At 42.7% G+C, this 25,903-nt stretch overlaps 1 protein-coding gene across 3 annotated transcripts in view; it reads left to right on the top strand.

Annotated features, from left to right (window-relative positions):
- LOC140186043 (DENN domain-containing protein 1A-like) overlaps positions 1 to 25,116 on the top strand; it is a 630,918-nt gene extending 605,802 nt beyond the window's left edge. For 2 of the 3 annotated variants that reach the window (XM_072239860.1, XM_072239858.1), the window contains 2 exons: positions 17,990 to 18,242; positions 21,238 to 25,116. In XM_072239860.1, coding sequence (XP_072095961.1) covers positions 17,990 to 18,242; positions 21,238 to 22,557 — 1,573 coding nt within the window. In that variant the 3' untranslated portion in view covers positions 22,558 to 25,116. Of the gene's footprint in view, positions 1 to 10,649; positions 10,776 to 17,989; positions 18,243 to 21,237 lie in introns of all 3 variants that reach the window. The other variant, XM_072239859.1, reaches the window with a different exon arrangement.
- The last annotated feature ends 787 nt before the right edge of the window (positions 25,117 to 25,903 follow it).

The raw sequence follows: 25,903 nt of genomic DNA, 5'->3' as shown, positions 1-25,903 counted from the left end.
ACGAAAATAACTACATCAGGTGGGTGAAGTACAAATCTTATAAAAAGTATTATTTTTAAAAAACAGTGGTTTCCAACAATAGATTATACATAAAATTATGTTGACATCACGGTAGAAACAAAAGACAATGAAAAGTAAGACCGTAGTGCAAACAAAGGATGCTGTCAAGGATCAAGGATCATTTTTATTCACCAGATACAATCACATTTATTCGGAATTTGCTGTGTGTGTGGGTCAGGGCATACCATCCAACAAGCGAAAGATAACTGCATAAAAGTGAAAGATCGTAGCATAAGAACAAAGGGGAACAGATTAGATATCCATTCTGCAGATTTTGTAACCTCACTTAGTGCAAGTTATTTTAGAATGAGCAAATATTTTCACTTCGGGTAATGGGCTTAAGTACGTATAAAAGTAATTTTTCACTTCATGCATCTGAATCTGGTAGAATTCAATGTTCAAAGTAAGTTTATTATTGAAGTACATTTATTTCACTGTATACTACCCAGAGATTCATTTTCTTGCAGCGTTCACAGTAGGACAAAGAAATACAATAGAATCAGTGAAAAACTGCACCTAAACAACCAATATGAAAAAGAAGAGAAGCTGTACAAATACAAAAATATAAATAAATAATCTTGAAAGTGAGTCCATAGACCATAAGACATAGGAGCAGAATGAGGCCATTCAGCCCATTGATTTCGCTCCACATTTTCATCATGGCTGATCCCAGACACCTGCCTTCCTGCCATATCCCTTGATGCCCCGAACTGTCAGGAAACTGTCAGCTTCCACTATGAATATACCCATGGACTTGGCCTCCACTGCAACCTGTGGTTCACCACTCTTTGGCTAAAAAAATTCCTCCTTACTTCTGTTCTAATAGGCTGCCCCTCAATTTTGAGGCTTTCCCTCTAGTTCTGGGTACCCCCACCAGAGGAAACATCCTCTCCACATGCACCCTATCTAGTCCTGTCAACATTCAGTGGGTTTCAATTAGATCACCACGCATTCTTCAAAATTCCAGTGAGTACAGGCCCAAAGCTGCCAAAACGCTCCTCATATGTTAACCCCTTCATTCCCAGAATCATCCTTGTGAATCTGCTCTGGACTCCCTCCAAAGACACTACATCCTTTGTGAAATAGGGGGCCTAAAACTTTTGACAATACTTCAAGTGCTGCCTGATTAGTATCTTATAAAGCTTCTGCATTATCTCCTTGTTTTTATATTATATTTCCCTTGAAATAAATGCCAACATTATATTTGGCTTTATTACCACAGGCTCAACCTACGAATTAACCTTCTGGGAGTCTTGCATGAGGTCTCCTCTAAGTCCCTTTGTACCTCTGATGTTTGAATGTTCTCCTATTTAGATAATAGTCTGCACTATTGTTCCTTTTACCAAAATGCATTATCGTACATTTCCCAACACTGCATTCCTTCTGTGGGACATATCTTGTGAATTATTCCCAGAAATTTCAGTCACCTCTGTTCTGCCATCATCCCCGCCAGTAACCCCCTCCAATCCACCTGGCAAGCTCCTCTCTCATGCCTCTGTAATTCTCTTTATCCTATTGTGATACTGATACATATGACTTATGCTTCTCCCTCTCAAATTGCAGCATGAATTCAATCATATCATGATCACTGCCTCCTAAGGGTTCCTTTACATTAAGCTCCCTAATAAGATATGGGTTATTACACAACACCCAATTTAAGATAGCGTTTCCCCTTGTAGGCTCGAGCACAAGCTGCTCTAAAAAACCATCTTGTAGGCACTCAACAAATTCTCTGTCTTGCGATCTGACATTAACCTGATTTTCCCATCCCCTTGCATATTGAAGTCCCCCATTACTATTGTGATATTACCTTTGTACATACCCTTTCCAGCTCCTTTTGCAATCTCAACCCCACATCTTGGCTACTGTTTGGAGGCCTATATATGATTCCCATAGTGGTTTTTCTACCCTTACAGTTTCTTAACTCCACCCACAAAGATTCAACGTTCTCTGACCCTATGTCATCACTTTCTAAGGATGTAATTCCATCTCTTATCAACAGAGCCACACCACCGTCTATGCCTTCCTGCCTGCCCTTTTGATACAATATATCTCTTTTGATGTTAAGTTCCCAAATATGGCCGCCTTTCAGCAACGACTCACTGATGCCCATAACATCATACCAACCAATCTCTGTGCACAAGTTCATCCACCTTATTCTGAATGCTAAGTGCATTTAAATACAGCACCTTCAGTTCTGCATTCTACACCTTTATGAATTTTGCCTCTGGTACAACTTAACTCTTCACTCTGCTGCGGTTGTACTTAATCATTGGCTTGTCCTTCCTTACATTCATGTTACACCCATCATCTACTTGTAAACCTGCTGGCTCATCCTCAGCTCTATCATACTGGTTCCCATCCCCCTGCCATATTAGTTTAAACCATTCCGAAAATCTCTAGCAAACCTGCCTGCAGGGATGTTGGTGCCCCTCGGATTCAAGTGCAACCAATCCCTTTTGTACAGGTCTCACACCTGCCCCAGAAGAGGTCCCAATGATCCAGAAATCTGAATCCCTACCCCTGCTCCAAATCTTCAGCCATGCATTTATCTGCCACTTCATTCTGTTCCTATCCTCACTGTCGAGTTGCATAGGCAGCAATCCTGAGATGTCTATCCTTGAGGTCCTGTTTGTCAGCTTCCTTCCTAACTCCCTGTATGCTGTTTTCAGGACCTCCTCTCTTTTTCTATCTCTGTCGCTGGATTCTGGATGCTCACCCTCCCTTTTCAGGATATTGTGGATGCATTGAGAAACATCGCAAATCCTTGCACCTGGGAGGCAGACTTCCATCTGTCTTGCCTTTTTGTGTCTACAGGATCACCTAAGTGTCCCCCTAACTGTAGAGTTCCCTATTACTGCTGCCGCCCTTTTCCAGTGTCCTGCCCTTCCTGGCCACAAGGCTAGACTTCGTGCCAGAGACACGACCACTGTTACTTCCCCCCAAGTAGATCGTCCCTCCCCAACAGTAACATAGAAGAAACATAGAAACATAGAAAATAGGTGCAGGAGTAGGCCGTTCGGCCCTTCGAGCCTGCACCGCCATTTATTATGATCATGGCTGATCATCCAACTCAGAACCCTGCACCAGCCTTCCCTCCATACCCCCTGATCCCCCTAGCCACAAAGGCCATATCTAACTCCCTCTTAAATATAGCCAATGAACTGGCCTCAACTGTTTCCTGTGGCAGAGAATTCCACAGATTCACCACTCTCTGTGTGAAGAAGTTTTTCCTAATCTCGGTCCTAAAAGGCTTCTCCTTTATCCTCAAACTGTGACCTCTCGTTCTGGACTTCCCCAACATCGGGAACAATCTTCCTGCATCTAGCCTGTCCAATCCCTTTAGGATTTTATACGTTTCAATCAGATCCCCCCTCAATCTTCTAAATTCCAACGAGTACAAGCCCAGTTCATCCAGTCTTTCTTCATATGAAAGTCCTGCCATCCCAGCAATCAATCTGGTGAACCTTCTTTGTACTCCCTCTATGGCAAGGATGTCTTTCCTCAGATTAGGGGACCAAAACTGCACACAATACTCCAGGTGTGGTCTCACCAAGGCCTTGTACAATTGCAGTAGTACCTCCCTGCTCCTGTACTCGAATCCTCTCGCTATAAATGCCAGCATACCATTTGCCTTTTTCACCGCCTACTGTACCTGCATGCCCACTTTCAATGACTGGTGTATAATGACACCCAGGTCTCGTTGCACCTCCTCTTTTCCTAATCGGCCACCATTCAGATAATAATCTGTTTTCCTATTTTTGCCACCAAAGTGGATAACTTCACATTTATCCACATTAAATTGCATCTGCCATGAATTTGCCCACTCACCCAACCTATCCAAGTCACCCTGCATCCTCTTAGCATCCCCCTCACAGCTAACACTGCCGCCCAGCTTGGTGTCATCCGCAAACTTGGAGATGCTGCATTTAATTCCCTCATCCAAGTCATTAATATATATTGTAAACAACTGGGGTCCCAGCACTGAGCCTTGTGGTACCCCACTAGTCACTGCCTGCCATTCTGAAAAGGTCCTGTTTATTCCCACTCTTTGCTTCCTGTCTGCTAACCAATTCTCTATCCACATCAATACCTTACCCCCAATACCGTGTGCTTTAAGTTTGCACACTAATCTCCTGTGTGGGACCTTGTCAAAAGCCTTTTGAAAATCCAAATATACCACATCCACTGGTTCTCCCCTATCCACTCTACTAGTTACATCCTCAAAAAATTCTATGAGATTCGTCAGACGTGATTTTCCTTTCACAAATCCATGCTGACTTTGTCCAATGATTTCACTGCTTTCCAAATGTGCTGTTATCACATCTTTGATAACTGACTCCAGCAGTTTCCCCACCACCGACGTTAGGCTAACCGGTCTATAATTCCCCGGTTTCTCTCTCCCTCCTTTTTTAAAAAGTGGGGTTACATTAGCCACCCTCCAATCCTCAGGAACTAGTCCAGAATCTAACGAGTTTTGAAAAATTATCACTAATGCATCCACTATTTCTTGGGCTACTTCCTTAAGCACTCTGGGATGCAGACCATCTGGCCCTGGGGATTTATCTGCCTTTAATCCCTTCAATTTACCTAACACCACTTCCCTAACATGTATTTCGCTCAGTTCCTCCATCTCACTGGACCCTCTGTCCCCTACTATTTCTGGAAGATTATTTATGTCCTCCTTAGTGAAGACAGAACCAAAGTAATTATTCAATTGGTCTGCCATGTCCTTGCTCCCCATAATCAATTCACCTGTTTCTGTCTGTAGGGGACCTACATTTGTCTTTACCAATCTTTTCCTTTTTACATATCTATAAAAGCTTTTACAGTCAGTTTTTATGTTCCCTGCCAGTTTTCTCTCATAATCTTTTTTCCCCTTCCTAATTAAGCCCTTTGTCCTCCTCTGCTGAACTCTGAATTTCTCCCAGTCCTCAGGTGAGCCACTTTTTCTGGCTAATTTGTATGCTTCTTCTTTGGAATTGATACTATCCCTAATTTCTCTTGTCAGCCACGGGTGCACTACCTTCCTTGATTTATTCTTTTGCCAAACTGGGATGAACAATTGTTGTAGTTCATCCATGCAATCCTTAAATGCTTGCCATTGCATATCCACCGTCAATCCTTTAAGTGTCATTTGCCAGTCTATCTTGTTGAAGTATTGTTAAAGGGGACAGCCACAGGGGTGCTCTCCACTATCTGATGTTCTCCCTCTTCTCTCTTGACAGTCACCCATTTATCTGTCTCCTGTAGCCTTGGGGTGAGTACCGCCCTGTTGCTCCTTTTATCACCACTTCACTTTCCCTAACAAGCCAAAGGCCATCAAGCTGCAACTCCAGTCTCTAAGGACCTGCATCTCGATGCAGCTGGTGCAGATGTGGCCATCGGGGAGGCTGGAAGTCTCCTGGACACCCATATCTGACACCCAGAACACTGGCTCTGCAGACATACCCCCTATTCTCCCAAGAGTTAATTCAGAAAAGGCACGTGGCCAAGTGGTTAAGGCATCGGTCTAGTGATCTGAAGGTCGCTAGTTCGAGCCTCAGCTGAGGCAACGTGTTGTGTCCTTGAGCAAGGCACTTAACCACACATTGCTCTGCGATGACACTGGTGCCAAGCTGTATGGGTCCTAGTGCCCTTCCCTTGGACAACATTGGTGGCATGGAGAGGGGAGACTTGCAGCATGGGCAACTGCCAGTCTTCCATACAACCTTGCCCAAGCCTCAGTCAACATTGAAAACCGATGGGCAGCCAAAGAAGAAGAATTCAGAAAAGAAGAAATAAAGAAATAAAGAATGAACTTCCCTACTTACATTGCCTCCACCTGTTCTTGCCAAAGCCTTGTTGAGCCAAAGCCTTACTACCCTGACTCAGACTATTCCAGTGACAACTGCTCTGTTAGACGGTACTTCTCTTTTACTGAGACAGGGTCTTTAAAACTCTTCACCGGACTTGCATGGGAACACTTCTGTTGCATCTGCGCAGTACTCCAATCGAAATCCATAGGTTGTGGAATTAGTTCCATATTGATGTGAGTGAAGTTATGACTCTGGTTCAGGAGTCTGATAGTTGAAGGGTTATAACCGTTCCTGAAACTGTTGGTGTGGGACCTAAAGCAGTGAGAAGAAGGCATGGTCTGGATGGTGAGGGTCCTTGATAATGGCAGTTTACCTAAGAATAGTATCTGTTACTCATCAATAGGTGAATGTGAGTTATGATGTACCTTGTGGTTAAGTACTAATTAATCAGTTCAATAACTTGGCAAATTAACTTTTTCAAAGTTAATAATATTAACATTAGAATATTAAAATAATATTAATAATATTTTGCAATCCATTCATGGAGTTTGGGTCACATTCATTGAACGTACTGAATTGCTCTTAGAGTAAGTAGGCTTCAACCAGATTCCTGTCATACTGAATCAGACGTGGGCCCACCTTTTGTAAAAATAACAGGGTTTCCTGTATTGCTGGGAATTACAGAATCAAAATCAGGTTTAATATCATTGGCATATATTGTGAAATTTGTTGCTTTGCGACAGCAGTACACTGCAGTCCATTTTTTAAACTGTAAATTACGGTAAGAAGTTCATGTATATATATTTAAAAAGTTAAGTGGTGCAAAAAGAGGAAAAAAAAGCAGTGAGGTAGTGTCCATGGGTTCAATGTGGAGGGGAAGAAGCTGTTTCTGAATAATTGAATGTGTGCCTTCAAGACTCCTGTACCTCCTCCCTGATGATAGCAATGAGAAGAAGGTAGGTCCTGGGTGATGGGGTCCTTAATGATGGATGACACCTTTTTGAGGCATCACTCCTTGAAGGTGTCCAGGACGCTGCGGAGACTAGTAACCATGAAGAAGCTGACTGAGTTTACAACTTCCTGCAGCTTATTTCGATCCTGTGCAGTAGCCTCCCCCGCCCCCTATACCAGACAGTGATGTAGGCTGTTGGAATGCTCTCCACAGTACATCTGTAGAAATTTGTGAGAGAACAGGCTTCTGTAGCTCTCCAGAAATGGCCACTATTACTAGTACAAACTGTCCCCAGGTTCTGAGGATCTTAAGGACACCCCTACATATGAATTCCTATAAGGTTATTTAGTCCAAAAGTCCAATATGATGTACAGTTACATACATTTGTTGCTATTAATGGCAAAACTAGTCTTCCTTATTCTCTCCACATTTAGTAATTGTTCTTTCTTATCAGTCTTATTTGTTTTACTGTAAGACACAGGAGCAGAATTAGGACATTGGGCCCATTAAGTCTCCTCCACCATTCAACCATGGCTGATTCATTTTCCCTCTTAATATATCCAATGACTTGGCCTCCACGGCCACCTGTGGCAATGAATTCCACAGTTCACCACCTTCTGCCTAAAGAAATCCCTCCTCATCACTGTTCTAAAGGGACGTCTTTCTATTCTGAGGCTGTACCCTCTGGTCCTAGACTATCCTATTATTGGAAATATCCTCTCCACCTCCACTCTATCTAGGTTTTTCTGTATACGGTAAGGTTCAATGAGATCTCCCCTCATTCTTCTAAACTTCAGTGAATACAGGCCGAGAGTCATCAAACGCTTCCCATCGATTAACCCTTTCATTCCCTAAATCATTCCTGTAAACCTCCTCAGGACCCTCTCCAATGCCAGCACATAATTTCTTATGTATGGAATCCAAAACTGCTCCCAATGCTCCAAATGATGTCTGACCAATGCCATTCATTACAATTTTGTGGAGGTATGGTTCGATATGGGTGATTTCATTGCGTTTTCCAACTTAAGGACATAATCAACTGATGGGCATCTGCAAAACACTTGTCGATGGATAGTCTATATTAGCTCACAAACAAGAGAAAATCTGCAGATGCTAGAAATCCAAGCAACGCACACAAAATGCTGGAGGAACTCACTGGCTAGACAGTATCTATGGAAAAAGGTATACAGTCGACGTTTCGAGTCGAGATGTTGATTGTACTTTTTTCCATCGATGCTGCCTGGCCTGCTGAGTTCCTGCAGCATTTTGTGTGTGTTACTTGCATTAGCTTTTTATTTTTCAATGTTATATAACCAACTGAGTTATTTGCCATTCGGACTGATAATCTTCACCATGTTAATGAACTAGTGTAGATAACTTCACTCACCTTGACACTGAACTGTTTCCACAACCGATGGGCTCTACAACTCATCTTCTCAGTATTGTTTGTTTGTTTGTTTATTTTTTTGTATTACACAGTTTGTCATCTTTTGCATATTGGTTGTTCGTCAGTCTTTGTGTGCAGTTTTTTATTGATACTACAGTATATCTTTGTTCTACTGTGAATGCCTGCAAGAAAATGAATCTCAGGGTAAGTAGGCATAGTTTGATAACAAATTTACTTTGACTTGGCGTGACTTTGACTTTCGTTAATGAGATTTATGGATTGCAGGTTGAGTGGCACAATCTCACTGATATCACTGGGAATTTTGTGAGCGTCAGCATTAAACTTGACGGGCCAAAGTGTAGCCTCTTGTGATCTATGGAATTATATGAAACATAAAACCATAGCTTTAATTTATTTATTGATAAAAGTCACAGATTTTAATTCTCATTACTACCATCAAGCAGGAGGTACAAGAGTCTGAAGACCCACACTCAATGTTTTAAGAACAGCTTCTTCCCTTTCACTGTCAGGTTCCTGAACGGACAATGAACCAACCCAGGAACACGACCTCACTATTTTTGCTCTCTTCTTGCATTATTTATTTAATTTAATTTTTAAATGTATTTTTTATTGTACTTTATAGTTTTTTTTATGTCTTGCAATGTACAGCTGCTGTAAAACAACAGGTTTCAGGACATATGTCAGTGATAATAAGCCTGATTCTGATTTCAGAAGCTGAAGAGGTCAAAGTGAATATGTTCCAAGTCAAAGTAAATTAATTATTGAAGTACATCATTGTAATATATTACATATATTTATTAAATTCTATGACATATGATACAATGGTTTTAATTTATTTAGTGCTAAAAACACATTTTATAATCATTATTACCATCAAGGAGGTGGTACAGGAGTCTGACAACCCACACTCATTGTTTTAGAAACAGCTTCTTCCTCTCTGTCATCAAATTTCGGAACAGTCCATGAATATGATCTCAGTCATGATGCAGGGTCTTGACCCAAAATGTCGACTATTTGTTTACTTCCATAGATGCTGTCTGACCTGCTAAGTTCGAACAGAATTTCATGTTAGTATCTCAGTATTCCACTTTTGCAGTATTTCTGCATTTTTATTGTAACTTACGATAATTTTTTTCTGTCGTGCACTGCATTGCTGCTGCAAAACAACAGATTTCACGACGTGTCGGTGATATTAAACCTGACTCTGATTCTGAAGATGTGATAGTGATCAGAAACCCCATGCTCTTGTGCAGTAACCTGTGCAAGCCAGAAGGATTTGGTCCCACCTGTACTCTGATCTTTTCCTCAGGTATAATAATTGGTGTTAAGAGGGTCAGGCTTACCTTGCAGCCCAGCGCCAGACAGATCCTCCTCGCAGTGGGCAGTATGTGCAATGCCCAGTGGCTGAACGATCTGCTGTCATGCGTATGTCAGCTGTTGTCAGTTGCAGGCTTGTGGGATAGAGGAATGCGAGGAAAGAAACAAAAATCTGCAAAAAGGAAGAGTAAAACAAGCCATCCCTACTTTGCTGTGGTCACTTTTAGTGTGAATTAACTTTGCTGCATTAATTAATTAGCTTTTTTTAAAGTTTGTCACATGTACATCAAAGCAAACAGTGAAGTATGCCATTTGCGTCAACGACCAACGAAGTCCAAGGATGTGCCAGGGGCAGCCCACAAGTGTTGCCACACTTCCAGTGGTAACTTAGCATGCCCACAGCTTACTCACCCCGACCCATATGTCTTTGAAATGTGGGAGGAAACTGCAGAACCCAGAGAAACCAATGTGGTCACGGGGAAAAGTACAAATTTCTTACAGACAGCAATGGGAATTGAACTCCAATCGGTGATTGTTGGCTTTGTAAATAGATATACTTAGCGCTATGCTACCGTTACAGTTCTACTAAGCATTAGGGAACCATTCAATAGTCTTATAACAGCAGGATAGAAGCTGTTCTTATGCTTCGTGATACGTGCTTTCAGGCTTTTGTAATTTCTGCCCAATGGAAGAGGGGAGAAGAGAGAATGTCTGGGCTGGGTGGTATCTTTGATTATGCTGGCTGTTTAACTTAAGCGCCAAGAGTTGTAGAGAGTCCTGATTTCTCTGCTTTCTCTGTGGTTATTGCCAGTTTTTGATGTTATATAGAATTACCTACTAATGCAGAATACAGTGATGTTGGTGACTGTTTATGTCTAACTTTATCAGCCTCACTTTAATAACACAAAATAATGACGGTGGCTCTATCATTCATTGATATTCCAATATAAAAAACTTTTGTCTGTGTTTCATGTCACACATTGTTGAAGGTTGAATGGCTTGAACTCTGCCGTGTTAGAGTCTCTAGACCTGACTTGTCTTGTTATATAGGCAGTGATTTTCCCACTTTTTCTCTTCAGTGAGTAAAATTAAATTTTCTTCCTGTTTTCTTCAGCATTGTAAGACCCACACGGCATTACACAGTGTTCCTCTCTGAGGAGTCTTCTGATGATGAGCTTCACCCTGAAGAGAACTCTGTATCTGCCTTCTCGGAAAGCTTTCTCTTCACTCCTTTCGAATGGTCTATTGACTTCTTCCTTCATACTCTATTGACTGAGAAATTAGTGCATGAATTTGTTGGATTGTGCATGCCTCTGTCCATGGTCCTGACAGGATGTGAATGTATAATGCATGGTAGTCTTTCAGTGTAAAGCAAGCTCTATTTGTTAAATATCTATTTCTAGGCGTTTTGCTATCAACTGGGTAGAATTATTTATTACATTTCATTACATGGCAGCTGTTTCTGTTGGTTGCACAGTAACAAATTACTCCAGATGTTTTACCCAATCTTTTAACTATGGGTCATAGTCCAGCATGCAGGCATGCAGAGAAGGATTATTCCCTGACAGTATAAAGACTGGACATGTTTGTCTTTTATCAAGTGAACCTTTATCAATAGATCGCTTTTCAGTATCATAGTCGCCTTTTATCTTTAGCTATCAAAAAGAGCCCTAATACTGGCAAGCTACTTTACTTTTATTGTGTTGTTTATTGAGATACAGTGCGGAATAGGCCATTCGAGCCACACTGCCTAGCAATCCCTTGATTTAACCCTAGCCTAATCATGCGACAATTTACAATGACCAGTTAACCTACCAGCCGGTACATCTTTGGAATGTGGAAGGAAACCGGAGCACCCGGAGGAAACACATGTGATCACATGGAGAACGTACAAGCTCCTTACAGTCAGTAGCGGGAATTGAACCCAGGTCGCCTGTACTGTAAAGCATTGTGCTAACCACTACGCTACAGTGTTGCTGTTTTTTTTTGTTTTCTGTGGGTTTAAAGTGGAAATTCTTTTGCCTTTTCTCCTCTGTCTGGTTGTTCAAAATACTGCACAAAACAAGTAAGTGTTCTTTCAGTTGCCAGCTGATGTACCCTATCTGCCCAGGCTGTGTTGCTTGACATCTGCTGAGTTTGTGGAACTCAGACCAGCATAGAGCCTGTTAATTGCACACTTGCATTAGGGGCGAGAGAAGGGCTGTCTTGAGTAGGTGTGAAGTTGGTGTTTCCCTTTGTAGGGGTAACCAGACTGAGGCACAGAATGTGGGATCAAATATTTAGGAATGATGTGAAGAAAAATGTCTTCACCTACCTCCCCCATCAAATTATCTCAAAACATACGTAACATACATGGAGTACATTCATTACAGCGTACACCATGGAGTATATCAATTTCAAGTTCATTGTCTTCTGACTGTACATATATGAGAGAGAGAGAGAGAGAGGGCCTCTGTCAGTCAGGGTCGATCATGGATGTTGCATCTTCGTTGACAGGTTATGCAAGCATGGGCAGTACACTATGGAGAACAAGCTGTTGCCCATGTAGCAAACTACTCTCCACGCATCTGATAAACATCAGAGAGAGATACAGTTTGGCACCAGCAGCATCGCAGGAAATGCCAGTCAGCGTTGAACTCAGCGTAGGACCACCTTGGGGACTCCAGCTCCAGATTTCTCCCTCGGGATTTACTCCCGAAGCCTTCCCCTTGAGTTGGTATAGGTGCAAGGCAGCAGAGGTTTGAGATCAGAGGTTTCCTTCTCCAAGATGAGCTGCTAACCACAGCTGATGAGCCCCATCTGCCTGACATATAAAACCAAACGAAACAATATTCCTCCAGGCCACAATGCACCCATGCAAAATATATCGCACACAGCACATAAAACAAATTCTTACCACAATAAGTTAATAAAATATCATTCAAAATGCATGTGAAGTGCACGGCACAGGTAAACAGTACAGTGAACAGCTTGCTTTCCTAGTGACGAGACTTAAGTGGTGGCGAATTTCATTAGAAATTCATTTAAATTCAGTAGATTTTTAGATTCAGCACAGCAGTGGATCCTGTGGCCCAGCACATCCATAACAACTGTAAAACCAATCTGCATTAATCCCGGTGCCTGCATGAAACCCATATCTCATACCAAAGAGAAATCAAAGTGTCTGTACAATCCCCACTAAACTATCATGAAAGCAAGTGCTTTAGTGAAAGCACTATCAAAAGATACTAACCCGTTTACATTCCACCTAGTTCCATCGATGTGCACCCAGTCTTCCATGTGCCTTCCGTCCATGAACCTATCCAAACTTCTCTTAAATGTTACAACTGAACCTACATTTATCCACTTTTCCCAGTGGGTCAGGATCACATTGCAGACTTTGACAGCCAATCTACAGCATGGTCGCATAGTGGTTAGCACAACACTTTACGGTACCAGTGCCCTGGGTTCAATTCCCGCCGCTGCCTGTAAGGAGTTTGTACATCCTCCCTGTGACCATGTAGGTTTTGGTGATTGTGAAATGTCCCATGATCATGCCGGGGTGAAGTCCGGGGTTGCTGGGCGGCTCGGCTTGAGGGGCTGGAAGGGCCTATTCCGTGCTGTATCCCAGTAAGTAAACCTTGGTGTCACCCGCAAGTTTGCAGATCCAATTTACCACATTGTAATCTAAATCATTAAAGATTCAGGATTATTCAATGTAATTTCCTGCACACAAGTGTAAAGGAGAAGAAAATAATTGTCACTCTGGATCTGATCAGTACAAAAACTACAATAAGTTAAAGAACACAATAATAATAAAAAAACACAATGAATATAAATACATAGCTCGCTTGTATACATAGATTGATGGTATGTCCATAAAGCGATGTTAGGCTGTACAATAAGGTGACTTACAGGAAATAATAATAGAGTATTACTAAATTATTATAATGGCAAACAATATAAAGCTTTTTTTAAAAATTCAAACAAATTTAAATATTAAGAATCCTTACTTGGTTTATTTTCACTTTTTTCTGTCTATCTGAATAGCCTGATATTTAGAATCTCCTCCACCATCCAACCAGCATCACACTTTTCTGAAAATATTTCTAACATACTACATATTTCTTGATTGCTTTGGAATAAAGGTTTTATTCTTTAAGTCAGTTCATGGGTGAGGTATTCCTACTGAATGGAATGAACTCTATATAATACATTTTCCTCTTTAAGTTACTGAAACGTAATCCTGATCTAAATGGTTTTTGATATACTTTTCAAAGGTTTCAAAGGTACATTTAGTGACAGAGAAATGTATACAATATACATCCTGAAATGTTTTTTCATCGCAACCATCCACGAAAACAGAGGAGTGCCCCAAAGAATGAACAACAGTTCAATGTTAGAACCCCAAAGTCCCCCCCAGCTCCCCTCCCTCCCGCGTGTAAACGGCAGCAAGCAACAACCCCCCCCCCCACTGGCAAAAAAAAAGTATTGGCACCCACCAGCGAGCACTCAAGCGTGAGCAAGGCAACAGTAAGGACACAGACTTGCAGTACTCCAAAGACTACATTGTTCAAACGGCATTTGATATACCACAGGCTCTCTCTCCCCCTAACAAGGAAGAAAGAGGTGTCTCTGTTTCACAGCAAGCAGGGAGACATAACAAACAACTCGCTGGTTTACAATGTTAAAAGTCCGTTACGCCACTTTTTTCGTGCTCTATGCCCAAAGATCTTGAGTCTCTGGGCACAGCCGTAGATCTTCCAACTCCCCTGATGACGCATGGATCACCTGCCGTGGCACCGACCCTCGATCCGCCCATCTCCAGAGCCCCAAGATCCTAGGCCTCAGAAGGTGTGCCGAACTCTTAGGCCGAGCCCTTGGCGTGCCGAACAACGGCCAGTTGTGAAACCCCGAGAGCGGGTCCCATTCTCACAAAGAACCGAAGTCAGCGTGTAACTCCAGGTCAAAGTCTTCAAAAGAACCCTGAAAGGGAAAAAAATATTAAAGATGGAAATAAAGCTGTTTCCAAAGATGCAAACAAAGGAATCGCCGTTTAGCGCCATCATCGCTTCACTCCACCTCTGCACAAGGACATATCGTAGTATCAGGAAGGGATGGGTGTAATGATCAGAAAAATCTTTCAGCCTTTCTTTCATTTCTTAAAATTCGAAGTCAATTTATAATCAAAGTACATATATGTCACCAAGATTTGTTTTCTTGTGGGCATTCACAGTAAATCCAAGAGCCACAACAGAATCAATGAAAGACCACACCCAACAGGACAGACAACCAGTGGGCAAAAGCTACAAACTCTGCAAATACAAAAGAAAAATAATAACAATAAATAAATAAAGCAAACGTGAAATCCCATTGGTGTGATTGAATTAATTTAATATCTTCTTCTTAGTTGAATAAAGAAATTGTTCTTGAGGACAGGTAATGTGAATGGGGCTCACCACTAGTACAGTCCCTCTTCACTAGTCAAGAAGGCACAGCAGCATTCACATTTGTTGGAGACAGAAGTGTGCAAGACTCCCCACTCCGATTCTTCAACATGCTACAGGAGCACCGTCTAGAGTGCCCTGTCTGGCTGTATCTTTGTGTCGTACGGAAGCTGCAAGGCATCGGACTGAAGACCTTACAGAGGAGAGTAAAAACCGTCAAGAGGATCACTGGGGTCTCTCCCTCTATTTGTGACATTTACCGGGAGCGTTGCAGATGAAGGGTCTAAAGTATTGTTGAGGATCCCTACCACCCATCCCACAATCTTTTTGACCCACTACCGTCAGGAAGGAGGTACAGGAGCATCAGGACGAGGTCTGTCAGACTGGGTAACAGCTTCTTCCCTCGGGCTCTGAGATCAATGAATACCCTACAACCACCAATTTCTCATCACTAGGACAATGAGCTGTTTACTGTACACCTGTGCTGTGCTTTATTATATACATTTGGAATTATATTTTGTTAACTTATTTATCATATAAAAACTTGGTTTATGTGCTATGTGTGATATAGTGCTCTGTGGGTGCACCATAGTCCAGAGGAACATTGTTTTGTTTGGTTGTATATACGTACAATCAGATGACAATAAACTTGAACTTGAATTTCAATACAGCAATTCATCATAGCAACTGTTTGCACACTTTTTGGGAAAAAGTATATGAAGCGTTCATTCTGCCAAAGATAATGTTATGATGGCTGGTTCAACACCAATGTTACTGTCACTGAAAGACCCACTCCAAGTCACAAACCACAGATTTCTTTTGAGAGGTTGGTCGTAAAACAGTGCACCAAACAAATCTCAAAGAAACTTCTTTGTTGTTTAAGAAAGTTAGAAATAGTTATAGCAAATATAATTTTAAAATAATATGTTAAAAAGCAGTTTATTTGTTTAATATAATAAAACTCTGCACTTTAACACTAAGCAGATCTGTTAGCTGGATCCCACTGGCACAGTACTAGAGCACTACGGCACAGAAACAGGCTCTTTGGCCAACCTTGTTCTCGTCGAACTATTAATCTCCCTAGTCCCATCAACCTGCATCGGGAACGTTGCCCTCCCATCCAAACTTCCTAAATGTCGAAATGGAACCTGCATCACCACTTCCACTGGCAGCTCGTTCCACACTCTCACCGTCCTCTGAGTGAAGAAGTTACCCTTAAACATTTCACCTTTAATGCTTAACCCATAACCTCCAGTTCTAGTCTCACCCAACCTTAGTGAAAAAGCCTGCTTACGTTCACCCTATCAATACCACTCTTAATTTTGTATACCTCTATCAAATCTCTACGGGGCTAAAAGCACTAACCTATTCAACCTTTCCCTTAAGGCCCGGCAACATCCGTGTAAGTTTTCTCTGCAGTCTTTCAATCTTATAGATAACTTTCCTGTAGGTAGGTGATCAAAACTACACACAGTACTCCAAATATGACCTCAGCAACGTCTTTTAAACTTAAACATAACATCACAACTCCTGTACTTAGCGCTCTGATTTACGAAGACCAATATGTCACAAGGTCTCTTTATGACCCTAAGGCACCATAGTAGCGTAGCAGTTAGCGCAACGCTATTACAGCTCGATCAGAGTTTGGAGTTCAGTTCCAGCGTCCTCTGTAAGGAGCTTGTGCATCCTCACTATGAATGTGTGGGTTTCCTCCAGGTGTTCCGATTTCCTCCCACAGACCAAAGATGTACCAGTTAATAGTTTAATTAGTCATTGTGTCTGAAAAGAGGATGCTGTCCAAGTTGCATGCCATCTTGGACAATGTCTCCCATCCACTACATAATGTACTGGTTGGGCACAGGAGTACATTCAGCCAGAGACTCATTCCACCAAGATGCAACACAGAGCATCATAGGAAGTCATTCCTGCCTGTGGCCATCAAACCTTACAACTCCTCCCTTGGAGGGTCAGACACCCTGAGCCAATAGGCTGGTCCTGGACTTATTTCCTGGCATAATTTACATATTACTATTTAATTATTTATGGTTTTATTACTATTTATTTATGGTGCAACTGTAACGAAAACCAATTTCCCCCGGGATCAATAAAGTATGACTATGACTATAAATTGTCCTGTCAGGCTAGTGTTAAATGGGTGGATTGCTGGGCAGTGCTGTTTGTTGGACCAGAAGGGCCTGTTCTGTTCTGTAGCTCAAAAAATAAATAAATATATAAAAATCTACTTGTGACACTGCCTGAGAAAAAAACTAATTCTGCAGCCTTGATCTATCTCTAGAAGCCACTAAACCTGGCCACAGAGCCTGCATCCAGTGAAGCCCTCGAACCAGATGAGCTTTGTATTCTGTGCAACTGAGATTTGACTAAATCCCTGCACATTCCAGCTGCAAGTGCAAAATTCTTCAAGATTCAAGATTGTTTAATGTAATTTCCAATACACAAGTGTAAAGGAGAACAAAATAGTTGTTAACCTGGAGCAGGTCCAGCACAAAAAAAACACGATAAGCTGAAGAACACAATAATAATACAAAAACACAATAAATATAAATACATAAGATAGCTTATATATACAGATTGATTGTTAAAGTGATGTTAATACAGGAGTGTCTGAACATAAGGTGACTGACAGGAATTGATAATGTAGTGGTGGTTGGGGGTGTGGAGGGGTGGGTTAGTGGGTGGAGGTGTTGACCAGCCTTACTGCTTGGGGAAAGTAACTATTTCCGAGTCTGGTGGTCCTGGTTTGGATGCTACGTAGCCTCCTCACTGACGGGAGTGGGACAAACATCCATGAGCAGGATGGGTGGGATCCTTCGTAATGTTACTGACCCTTTTCCGGCATTTTTCTGTATATATGTCTTTGATGACAGATAGGCTGGTGCCGGTGGTGTGTCAGGCAGTGTTGACTCCCCATGGTAGAACCTTCCTGTTTGCGGCAATCAGCCAAGTTTCCCTGATTTTATTTCAGATACAAACCTGATTTGGTCTTTCTCTCTTCCCCATTTGCCAGGCCTCAGCCATATAAAACTTTAAAGGAATCTGATGCTGTTGATGGAGAAGATTTGGGTACTGAGAAGAGGCAGGGGCATAACATCTTTTCTGGCCTGTCAGTACCAACCAGGAATATGGATGTGAACTTACTGGACGATCTGTTCAGCAGTATTAAGGTAACTTCACAACATCAGCCACTCAGCCAAGCAAAGAGCATGGAGGATCTGAGGACCCCTAAAGAGGAAGAAATAGAGAATGCATTTGGAACTCAGGTTTGAACAAATGATTTTGTATAATGTCCGTACAACACAATTCTCCATGCTCCCACATTATCCGCGTGTATTTATTTATTTAGCGATACAGTGTGGAACAGGCCCTTCTGGCCTAATGAGCCACACAGCCCAGCAACCCAGCGATTGATTTAACCCTAGCCTAATTACAACTTATAATGACCAATTAACCTACTGACCACTATGCCTTTGGACTATCGGAGGAAACTGGAGCACCCAGTGGCTTTGACAATATTCAATATGCCACAATCTTGGTGTCATTTACAGACATACTAACCCCCCATTTACACTCAGTGGCCACTTTATTAGGTACACCTACTGGTTACATAGAAAATAGGTGCAGGAGTAGGCCATTCGGCCCTTCGAGCCTGCACCGCCATTCAGTATCATCATGGCTGATCATCCAACTCAGAACCCTGTACCAGCCTTCCCTCCATACCCCGATCCCTTTAGCCACAAGAGCTATATCTAACTCCCTCTTAATTACAGCCAATGAACTGGCCTCAACTGTCTCCTGTGGCAGAGAATTCCACAGATTCACCACTCTCTGTGTGAAGAAGTTTTTCCTAATCTCGGTCCTAAAAGGCTTCCCCTTTACCCTCAAACTGTGACCACTCGTTCTGGACTTCCCCAACATCGGGAACAATCTTCCTGCATCTAACCTGTCCAATCCCTTTAGGATTTTATACGTTTCAATAAGATCCCCCCTCAATCTTCTAAATTCCAGAGAGTATAAGCCTAGTTGATCCAGTCTTTCATCATATGGAAGTCCTGCCATCCCAGGAATCAATCTGGTGAACCTTCTTTGTACTCCCTCTATGGTAAGAATGTCTTTCCTCAGATTAGGGGACCAAAACTGCACACAATACTCCAGGTGTGGTCTTACCAAGGCCTTGTACAACTGCAGTGGTACCTCCCTGCTCCTGTACTCGAATCCTTTTGCTATGAATGCCAGCATACCATTCACCTTTTTCACCGCCTTCTGTACCTGCATGCCCACTTTCAATGACTGGTGTATAATGACACCCAGGTCTCGTTGCACCTCTGCTTTTCCTAATCGGCCACCATTCAGATAATAATCTGTTTTCCTGTTTTTGCCACCAAAGTGGATAACCTCACATTTATCCGCATTAACTTGCATCTGCCATGAATTTGCCCACTCACCTAACCTATCCAAGTTACCCTGCATCCTCTTAGCATCCTCCTCACAGCTAACACTGCCGCCCACTTTGTGTCATCCGCAGACTTGGAGATGCTGCATTTAATTCCCTCATCTAAGTCATTAATATATATTGTAAACAACTGGGGTCCCAGCACTGAACCTTGCGGTACCCCACTAATCACTGCCTGCCATTCTGAAAAGGTCCCGTTTATTCCCACTCTTTGCTTCCTGTATGCCAACCAATTCTCTATCCACATCAATACCTTACCCCCAATACCGTGTGCTTTCAGTTTGCACACTAATCTCCTGTGTGGGGCCTTGTCAAAAACCTTTTGAAAATCCAAATATACCATATCCACTGGTTCTCCCCTATCCACTCTACTAGTTACATCCTCAAAAAATTCTATGAGATTCGTCAGACATGATTTTCCCTTCACAAATCCATGCTGACTTTGTCCGATGATTTCACCGCTTTCCAAATGTGCTGTTATCACATCTTTGATAACTGACTCTAGCATTTTCCCCACCACTGATGTTAGGCTAACCGGTCTATAATTCCCCGGTTTCTCTCTCCCTCCTTTTTTAAAAAGCGGGGTAACATTAGCAACCCTCCAATCCTCAGGAACTAGTCCAGAATCTAAAGAGTTTTGAAAACTTATCACTAATGCATCCACTATTTCTTGGGCTATTGGGATGCAGACCATTGGCCCTGGGGATGCAAATATCTAATCAGCCAATCATGTGACAGCAATTCAATGCATAAAAGCTTGCAGACGTGGTCAAGAGGCTCAGTTGTTGTTCAGACCAAACATCTGAATGGGGAAGAAATGTGATCTAAGTGACTTTAACTGTGGAATGATTGTTGGTGCCAGATGGGGTGGTATGAGTATCTTAGAAACTGGTGATCTCCTGGGGTTTTCATGCACAACATTCTCTAGTTTACAGGGAATGGTGTGAAAAACAAAAGAACATCTAGTAAGCAGCGGTTCTATGGACAAAAATGCCTTGTTAATGAGAGAGATCAGAGGAGAATGGCCAGACTGGTTGAAGGTGATAGTAACTCAGATAACCACGCAGTACTATAGTTGTGTGTAGAAGGGCATCTCTGAATGCATAACAGTTAAACCTTGAAGTGCATGGACTGCAGCAGCAGAGGACCACTTCTGTCCCTCATAAAGTGGCCATTAACTGTATATGGCCTTCTGCTGCTGTGGCCCCTCCTCCATCTTTCTATCACACCCCCTCACCTGGATCCACCAGTCACTTCCATACCAGAGCAACATACACATAGCACCAATTCAACACACACAAGATGCTGGAGGAGCTCAGCAAGTCACGCAGCGTATGTGGAAAGAATAAACAGTCGATGTTTCCAGCTGAGACCTTCATCGGGGGAAGGTACTGAAATAAGAAGGTGGGGTGGGGGAGGAGTACAATCTGGCAGGTGATAGGTGGGGCAGGGAGGATGAAGTAAGAAGCTGGGAGGTGATAGGTGGAAAGGTAAAGGGGTGAAGAAGAAAGAATCTGATAGGAGAGGAGAGTGGACCATGGGAGAAAGGGAAGGAGGAGGAGAGCCAGTGGGAGGTGATAGGCAGCTGAGGGGAAGAGGTATATCTTAAGATATAGAAGAATTGGGCCATTTGGCCCATCATGTCTGCTCTGCCATTTCATCATGGCTAATGATGCAACCAACCAGGGTTCTCCATATAACTTGTTGGTAGACATAAGCCAATGTAAGGACCCTTTCAGTGTACTGATCTTGTTTGCAATACTGCATTTTAAAATTACATGTTATGTGTTTTGCTATCTCTGCAGTGGAAGGGAATGGCTTCATCCGAGAAGAGCAAAGCTCTCTCAACGGGATTGCATCACACCCTGCCCCATGCCAAGCTTCGGAGCACTGTCCATGACAACACAGCCCTGGGGGTGAAGCCCATCACCAGCTCGTCACCTGGAAGCATTCACTTCGGGAGTTTCTTCACAGCGATTGACGCAGAGACTTTGAACAGAGGCGTTCAGTTACCCCCCACGGATCCTCCGCCAGGTGGCTCGGGCAGCATCACCATTCCCCGGCCTCAAGGCAAGAGGTCCACGGACAAGGGGATTGTGCTTCCGCCCCCAGCGGCTGTCAGTCGGGGCGCCAAACAGCAGGCCCTTCCTGGACTTGACCAAGTCTCGGCCGTGTTACAGGATAGCTCTAAGCAAGACGTGTCCTTGTCCACTGCTGGTTCAGTGTCCGAAATGTTACAGGAGTCCACAGGAGCTGAGAAGAAATCAGACTTAAGACCATTGAACCTGACCCCTCAGCCTGCATTAAGTTCTTGTGCTACTGATATCCTGAAACCTATCAAAATCGGCAAGGGAGTGGATAGCAGGAACGATCTCTTGAGTCTTTTGGATCCATTGAGTTCCACTTCTGACCTTGACAGGGGCCAGTCTCCAAGTCCCAGCGTTTCATTAGCACCCGCATCGTCTTTGCCTTCTGCTCCTGCACCTTTGGCTTTTGCCTCTCCAAGTACTGACCTGGGAATAAGTACCCCGCCTGCTTCCCTACAGTTCAGCCAAACTCTGGGGTACTCAGCCCCCAGCCCAGCACCGGTAGTGCCATTTCCCCAACCCCCATCGTATCCGTTTTCCCAGACATTACCGGGAGCTCTTCACTTCCCTCAGGCCCAGCCTACAGCGACTCACTTCGTGTCTCCTGCAGCTTCTCCCTTTGTTCCAGGCTTCTTGCCGTCGGGTCCCGGATACTTCCAGCCGCAGATGCCCCACCGGAACTTCTCCGCACCCTCGCTCCATCACCTGTATGTACAGCCCACCCCACTGACTCAGTCAGGGACTTTCAGCAAGCAAAGTACAATCTCCTCCACCAGCCTGGGTGGAACAAGCTATGCAAAGGCAGCAGGGAATGTGGCGGATTCCAATTCCGCCATGGCCAGCGGAGGGAAAAACTTGACTGAGCCACCAGTGGTCCCACCAAAGCCTTCGAAAGGTCTGGAAAGAATTCCGCAGCCGTGCGACACTGGGGTGGCCGACGATCCATTTGCAGTATTGCTCAATGCGACGAAGAAGGAGGCAGCCAGTTCACAGAGTCGAGTAGACCAGCTCAGGAAGAAGTGGGAGACGTTTGAGTAAAAGCTGACACGCAGTGTCCCGTCATTAAGTAAACGACACCAGAGTGTCCATACACTGTGGCCTTTGGATGTCTCATAAAGAAAAGAATATCACATTGCAAAGAGTACGTTGTACAAGATAATTCTGTATGGTTTCTGTAATAGCCATAGGCAGTGTATCTTGTATCCATTCTAGTTATGGTGAGGTATTGTAACACTATACTTAATCCCCAAGGCAAGTCAACACGACCTCCTCAATATGCTGATTTACTGTGACTTCTGCAGTTGCTTTCCTGCGAAGAAATACTTCTGCAAAGCTGCCGAAGTTCAACGTGAGATTGCCTTCTTTCGTTACTTTTGATTCCTCTTTCTTTTTGCTTGCTCAGTGATGCTGTTTGATGTGCACACCACTGTCACCATTGCTCAGCACAGCGTTTAAATATCTGCATCAGTTATGAAGCACCACGGCGTAAATTTGTCAGTGCAGTGATTCCTTTTGCAGCACCTTTCGATTGTAGTGCTCTTGGTCAGGCAGTATTTTGATAATTATGTGAGTTATCATGAAATGATTGCTGTATTTATCAGAACATTTCTTAATTATCCTCCCATGACATCAGAGAGTAAACACTAAACTCCTGCACATGAACTTTTTTCAAAGAATTAATTATGACAAAGTATTGTCTATTTATTGTAACTGTGTGCGCAAAGAAGACCAGGCAAATCAGTGTTCATACATTTCTCTTCCAGCTCAGTAAAGCTGCTTTAATTCAGGCTTGTTAGTGAAAGATTTTATATTGGTTTTATTGTGGGATAAGTTCAGCATCAAATGATTAATAGAATTTTCAACTTAGGTTTGTTAAAGTATAATCTTCAGCTCTGTGTCTAACGTACGGCCACTACTAGTGTTAAGACTAACCAGCAACTTTGGCCAAGTATTATAATGGCTGGCATAACGTGCTCAGGTGGAACCAAGGTCCTTCTACCACACTGCCTCTGGGTTTGAGTAATGCACGTCTGTGGCCACTGGTGGTTCGAACACAAGCATCAAGCAGGAACGTCCAAATTCAGGTGAACCGTCCCCAAGTTATTGTAAATCCTCACAAGGTGCATATATGAACTTTTACCAGGTTTTTGATTCATCCAAGGCTACTCATTTCCCTGCTTGATGCACTTTATCAAAACTATCCTCTGATTATAAGAAAGAAGTGGTTTGATGCTTCTTCAAATCCTCCTAAGCTCTGCTTCCTTGTTGGCCGAAGGACATATATATCTCCTTCCAACTTCTGCAGGGAAGCTTTCCAATGCAGCGGCCAAACATCGACTAACCAGAAAGAAACCTGAAATCATCTAATCATGTTCAGGGGAAACTCTACCAATCTTTGTACGTACTTTGCATTCATGTTAGGATGTTTTACAACCTTTGAGGAGGAAATGTATGCTAACACACTTGTGGCTCTGTTTGTAGAAAGCTGTTTTCTATCTGCCCAATGTTCATGGACCATTTCTGATGTAATTCTGGTTATACTTTTATAGTACTGAAGGGTTAAAAGGGATCAGACGGCTAAATTAATATGATCATGTGTAGTTTAAGCCAGATTTTACCTCTCACACTCCACCTATTTCTATAAAGTACTGGACAAACCCGATGCAGAGCAACATACATGAAACACTGGAGGAACTCAACAGGTCAGGCAGCATCTATGGACAGAAATAAACAGTATATATTTTGGGCCAAAACCCTTCATTACTGAATCCCAGTGAAGGGTCTCAGCCTGAAGCATCAAATGTTTATTCCCCTCCATAGATGTTGCCTGACTTTCTGAGTTCTTCCAGTGTTTTGTGTAAGTTGCTCTGGACTTACAGCACTTGCAGAATCTCTTGTGTTTATCAGTCTGAATGCATTTTGTGTTTGGTTTGTAACCCATTTTAGTTCCTTATTTTGCCTTCGAAAAATTAGTTTAGGTCAACTACAGTTAAAGCTTATGGGTAAAGTGAACTTCTTTAAGGTATCACTATTTGTATTTTCATTAAAACCATAGGATAAGAATTCTGCCATTCGGCCCATCAAGTCTGTTCCCATTAAGTGAGGCATGTAATCAATCAAGAACATCATCAAAAGCTTCCACAAATAATTGTGGGTCTGATAATCAAGTGGCAAGTTTAGTATTTGTAAACTGCCATGTGTGACATCGTCTCTGCAGTAACACACACACACATTGCTGGTGTAACATCATCGGTACAGTAATATACGCACAGTGCTGGAGGAACTCAGCATCTATGGAGGGGAATAAACAGTTGACTTTTCAGACCAAGAAACTTCATCAGGACTGGTGAAAGGTCTCAGCCTGTAACGTCGACTGCTGAGTTCTTCCCGCATTTTATATGTGTGTTATTCTGGCAGTTGGGCACCAATACACACAACATTCACACACACACATTCACACATACACATGCTCACACACACATACTCTCTGACACTCAGACGCACACACATACATATTGTCCCTCACACAGACCTGCAGGCTCACACACACAGACAGGCACACACACACACACACACACACACACACACACACACACACACACACACACAGAGGCACATACTCTCTGACACTCAGACATACACACAGACATATTCTCCCTCACACAGACTTGCAGGCTCACACACACAGACAGGCACACACACACACACACACAGGCACATACTCTCTGACACTCAGACGCACACACATACATATTCTCCCTCACACAGACTTGCAGGCTCACACACACAGACAGGCTGTCTCACACACACACACACACACACACACACACACACACACACACGTGCACACTTTGTCTCACGCTCACTGACACACATCTATGTCTACATAAGGTCCACAGATGGTAATACATTTCATTACACAGTCCCCACCCACACCCACGATGATTCTGAGCAAGGAGTAAATGAAGAATGAGAGCACTGGGTGGAGTAAATTGAAAAATGAACAAATTTAAACATTTATCAATATATAAAATGATTGAGCTTCATAAATAACAAAGTTTGAGTTTTTTCAGCTGTTAAAGATACTTCTTGCCTACCACCAAGCAAAAATAATATCTCTTTTAATATACTTCATTTGTTTTTACAATCCACTCAAGAAACCTAGAGTATTTAGTGATTAGTCTTACCTGATTTTAGTGACTGAACTTTCAAATATTGAAAATGGGATTTTGAGGAGCTGTAATCATGGAACTTGCACACTAGTACTCGGATAATATGGTACAAATCTCCAAGCTCAAGATACAGATTATTGCTCGAGATTTTGCCAGTGGTGTTTTACTTTGCACTGGAAAAGGGTGGTAGCCTACCTACGACAAGATCAGGA

This window comes from Mobula birostris, chromosome 22 (genome assembly GCF_030028105.1).
Source record: "Mobula birostris isolate sMobBir1 chromosome 22, sMobBir1.hap1, whole genome shotgun sequence".
Classification (NCBI taxonomy): Eukaryota; Metazoa; Chordata; class Chondrichthyes; order Myliobatiformes; family Myliobatidae; genus Mobula; species Mobula birostris.
This window is presented reverse-complemented; position numbering and strand designations above follow the sequence as displayed.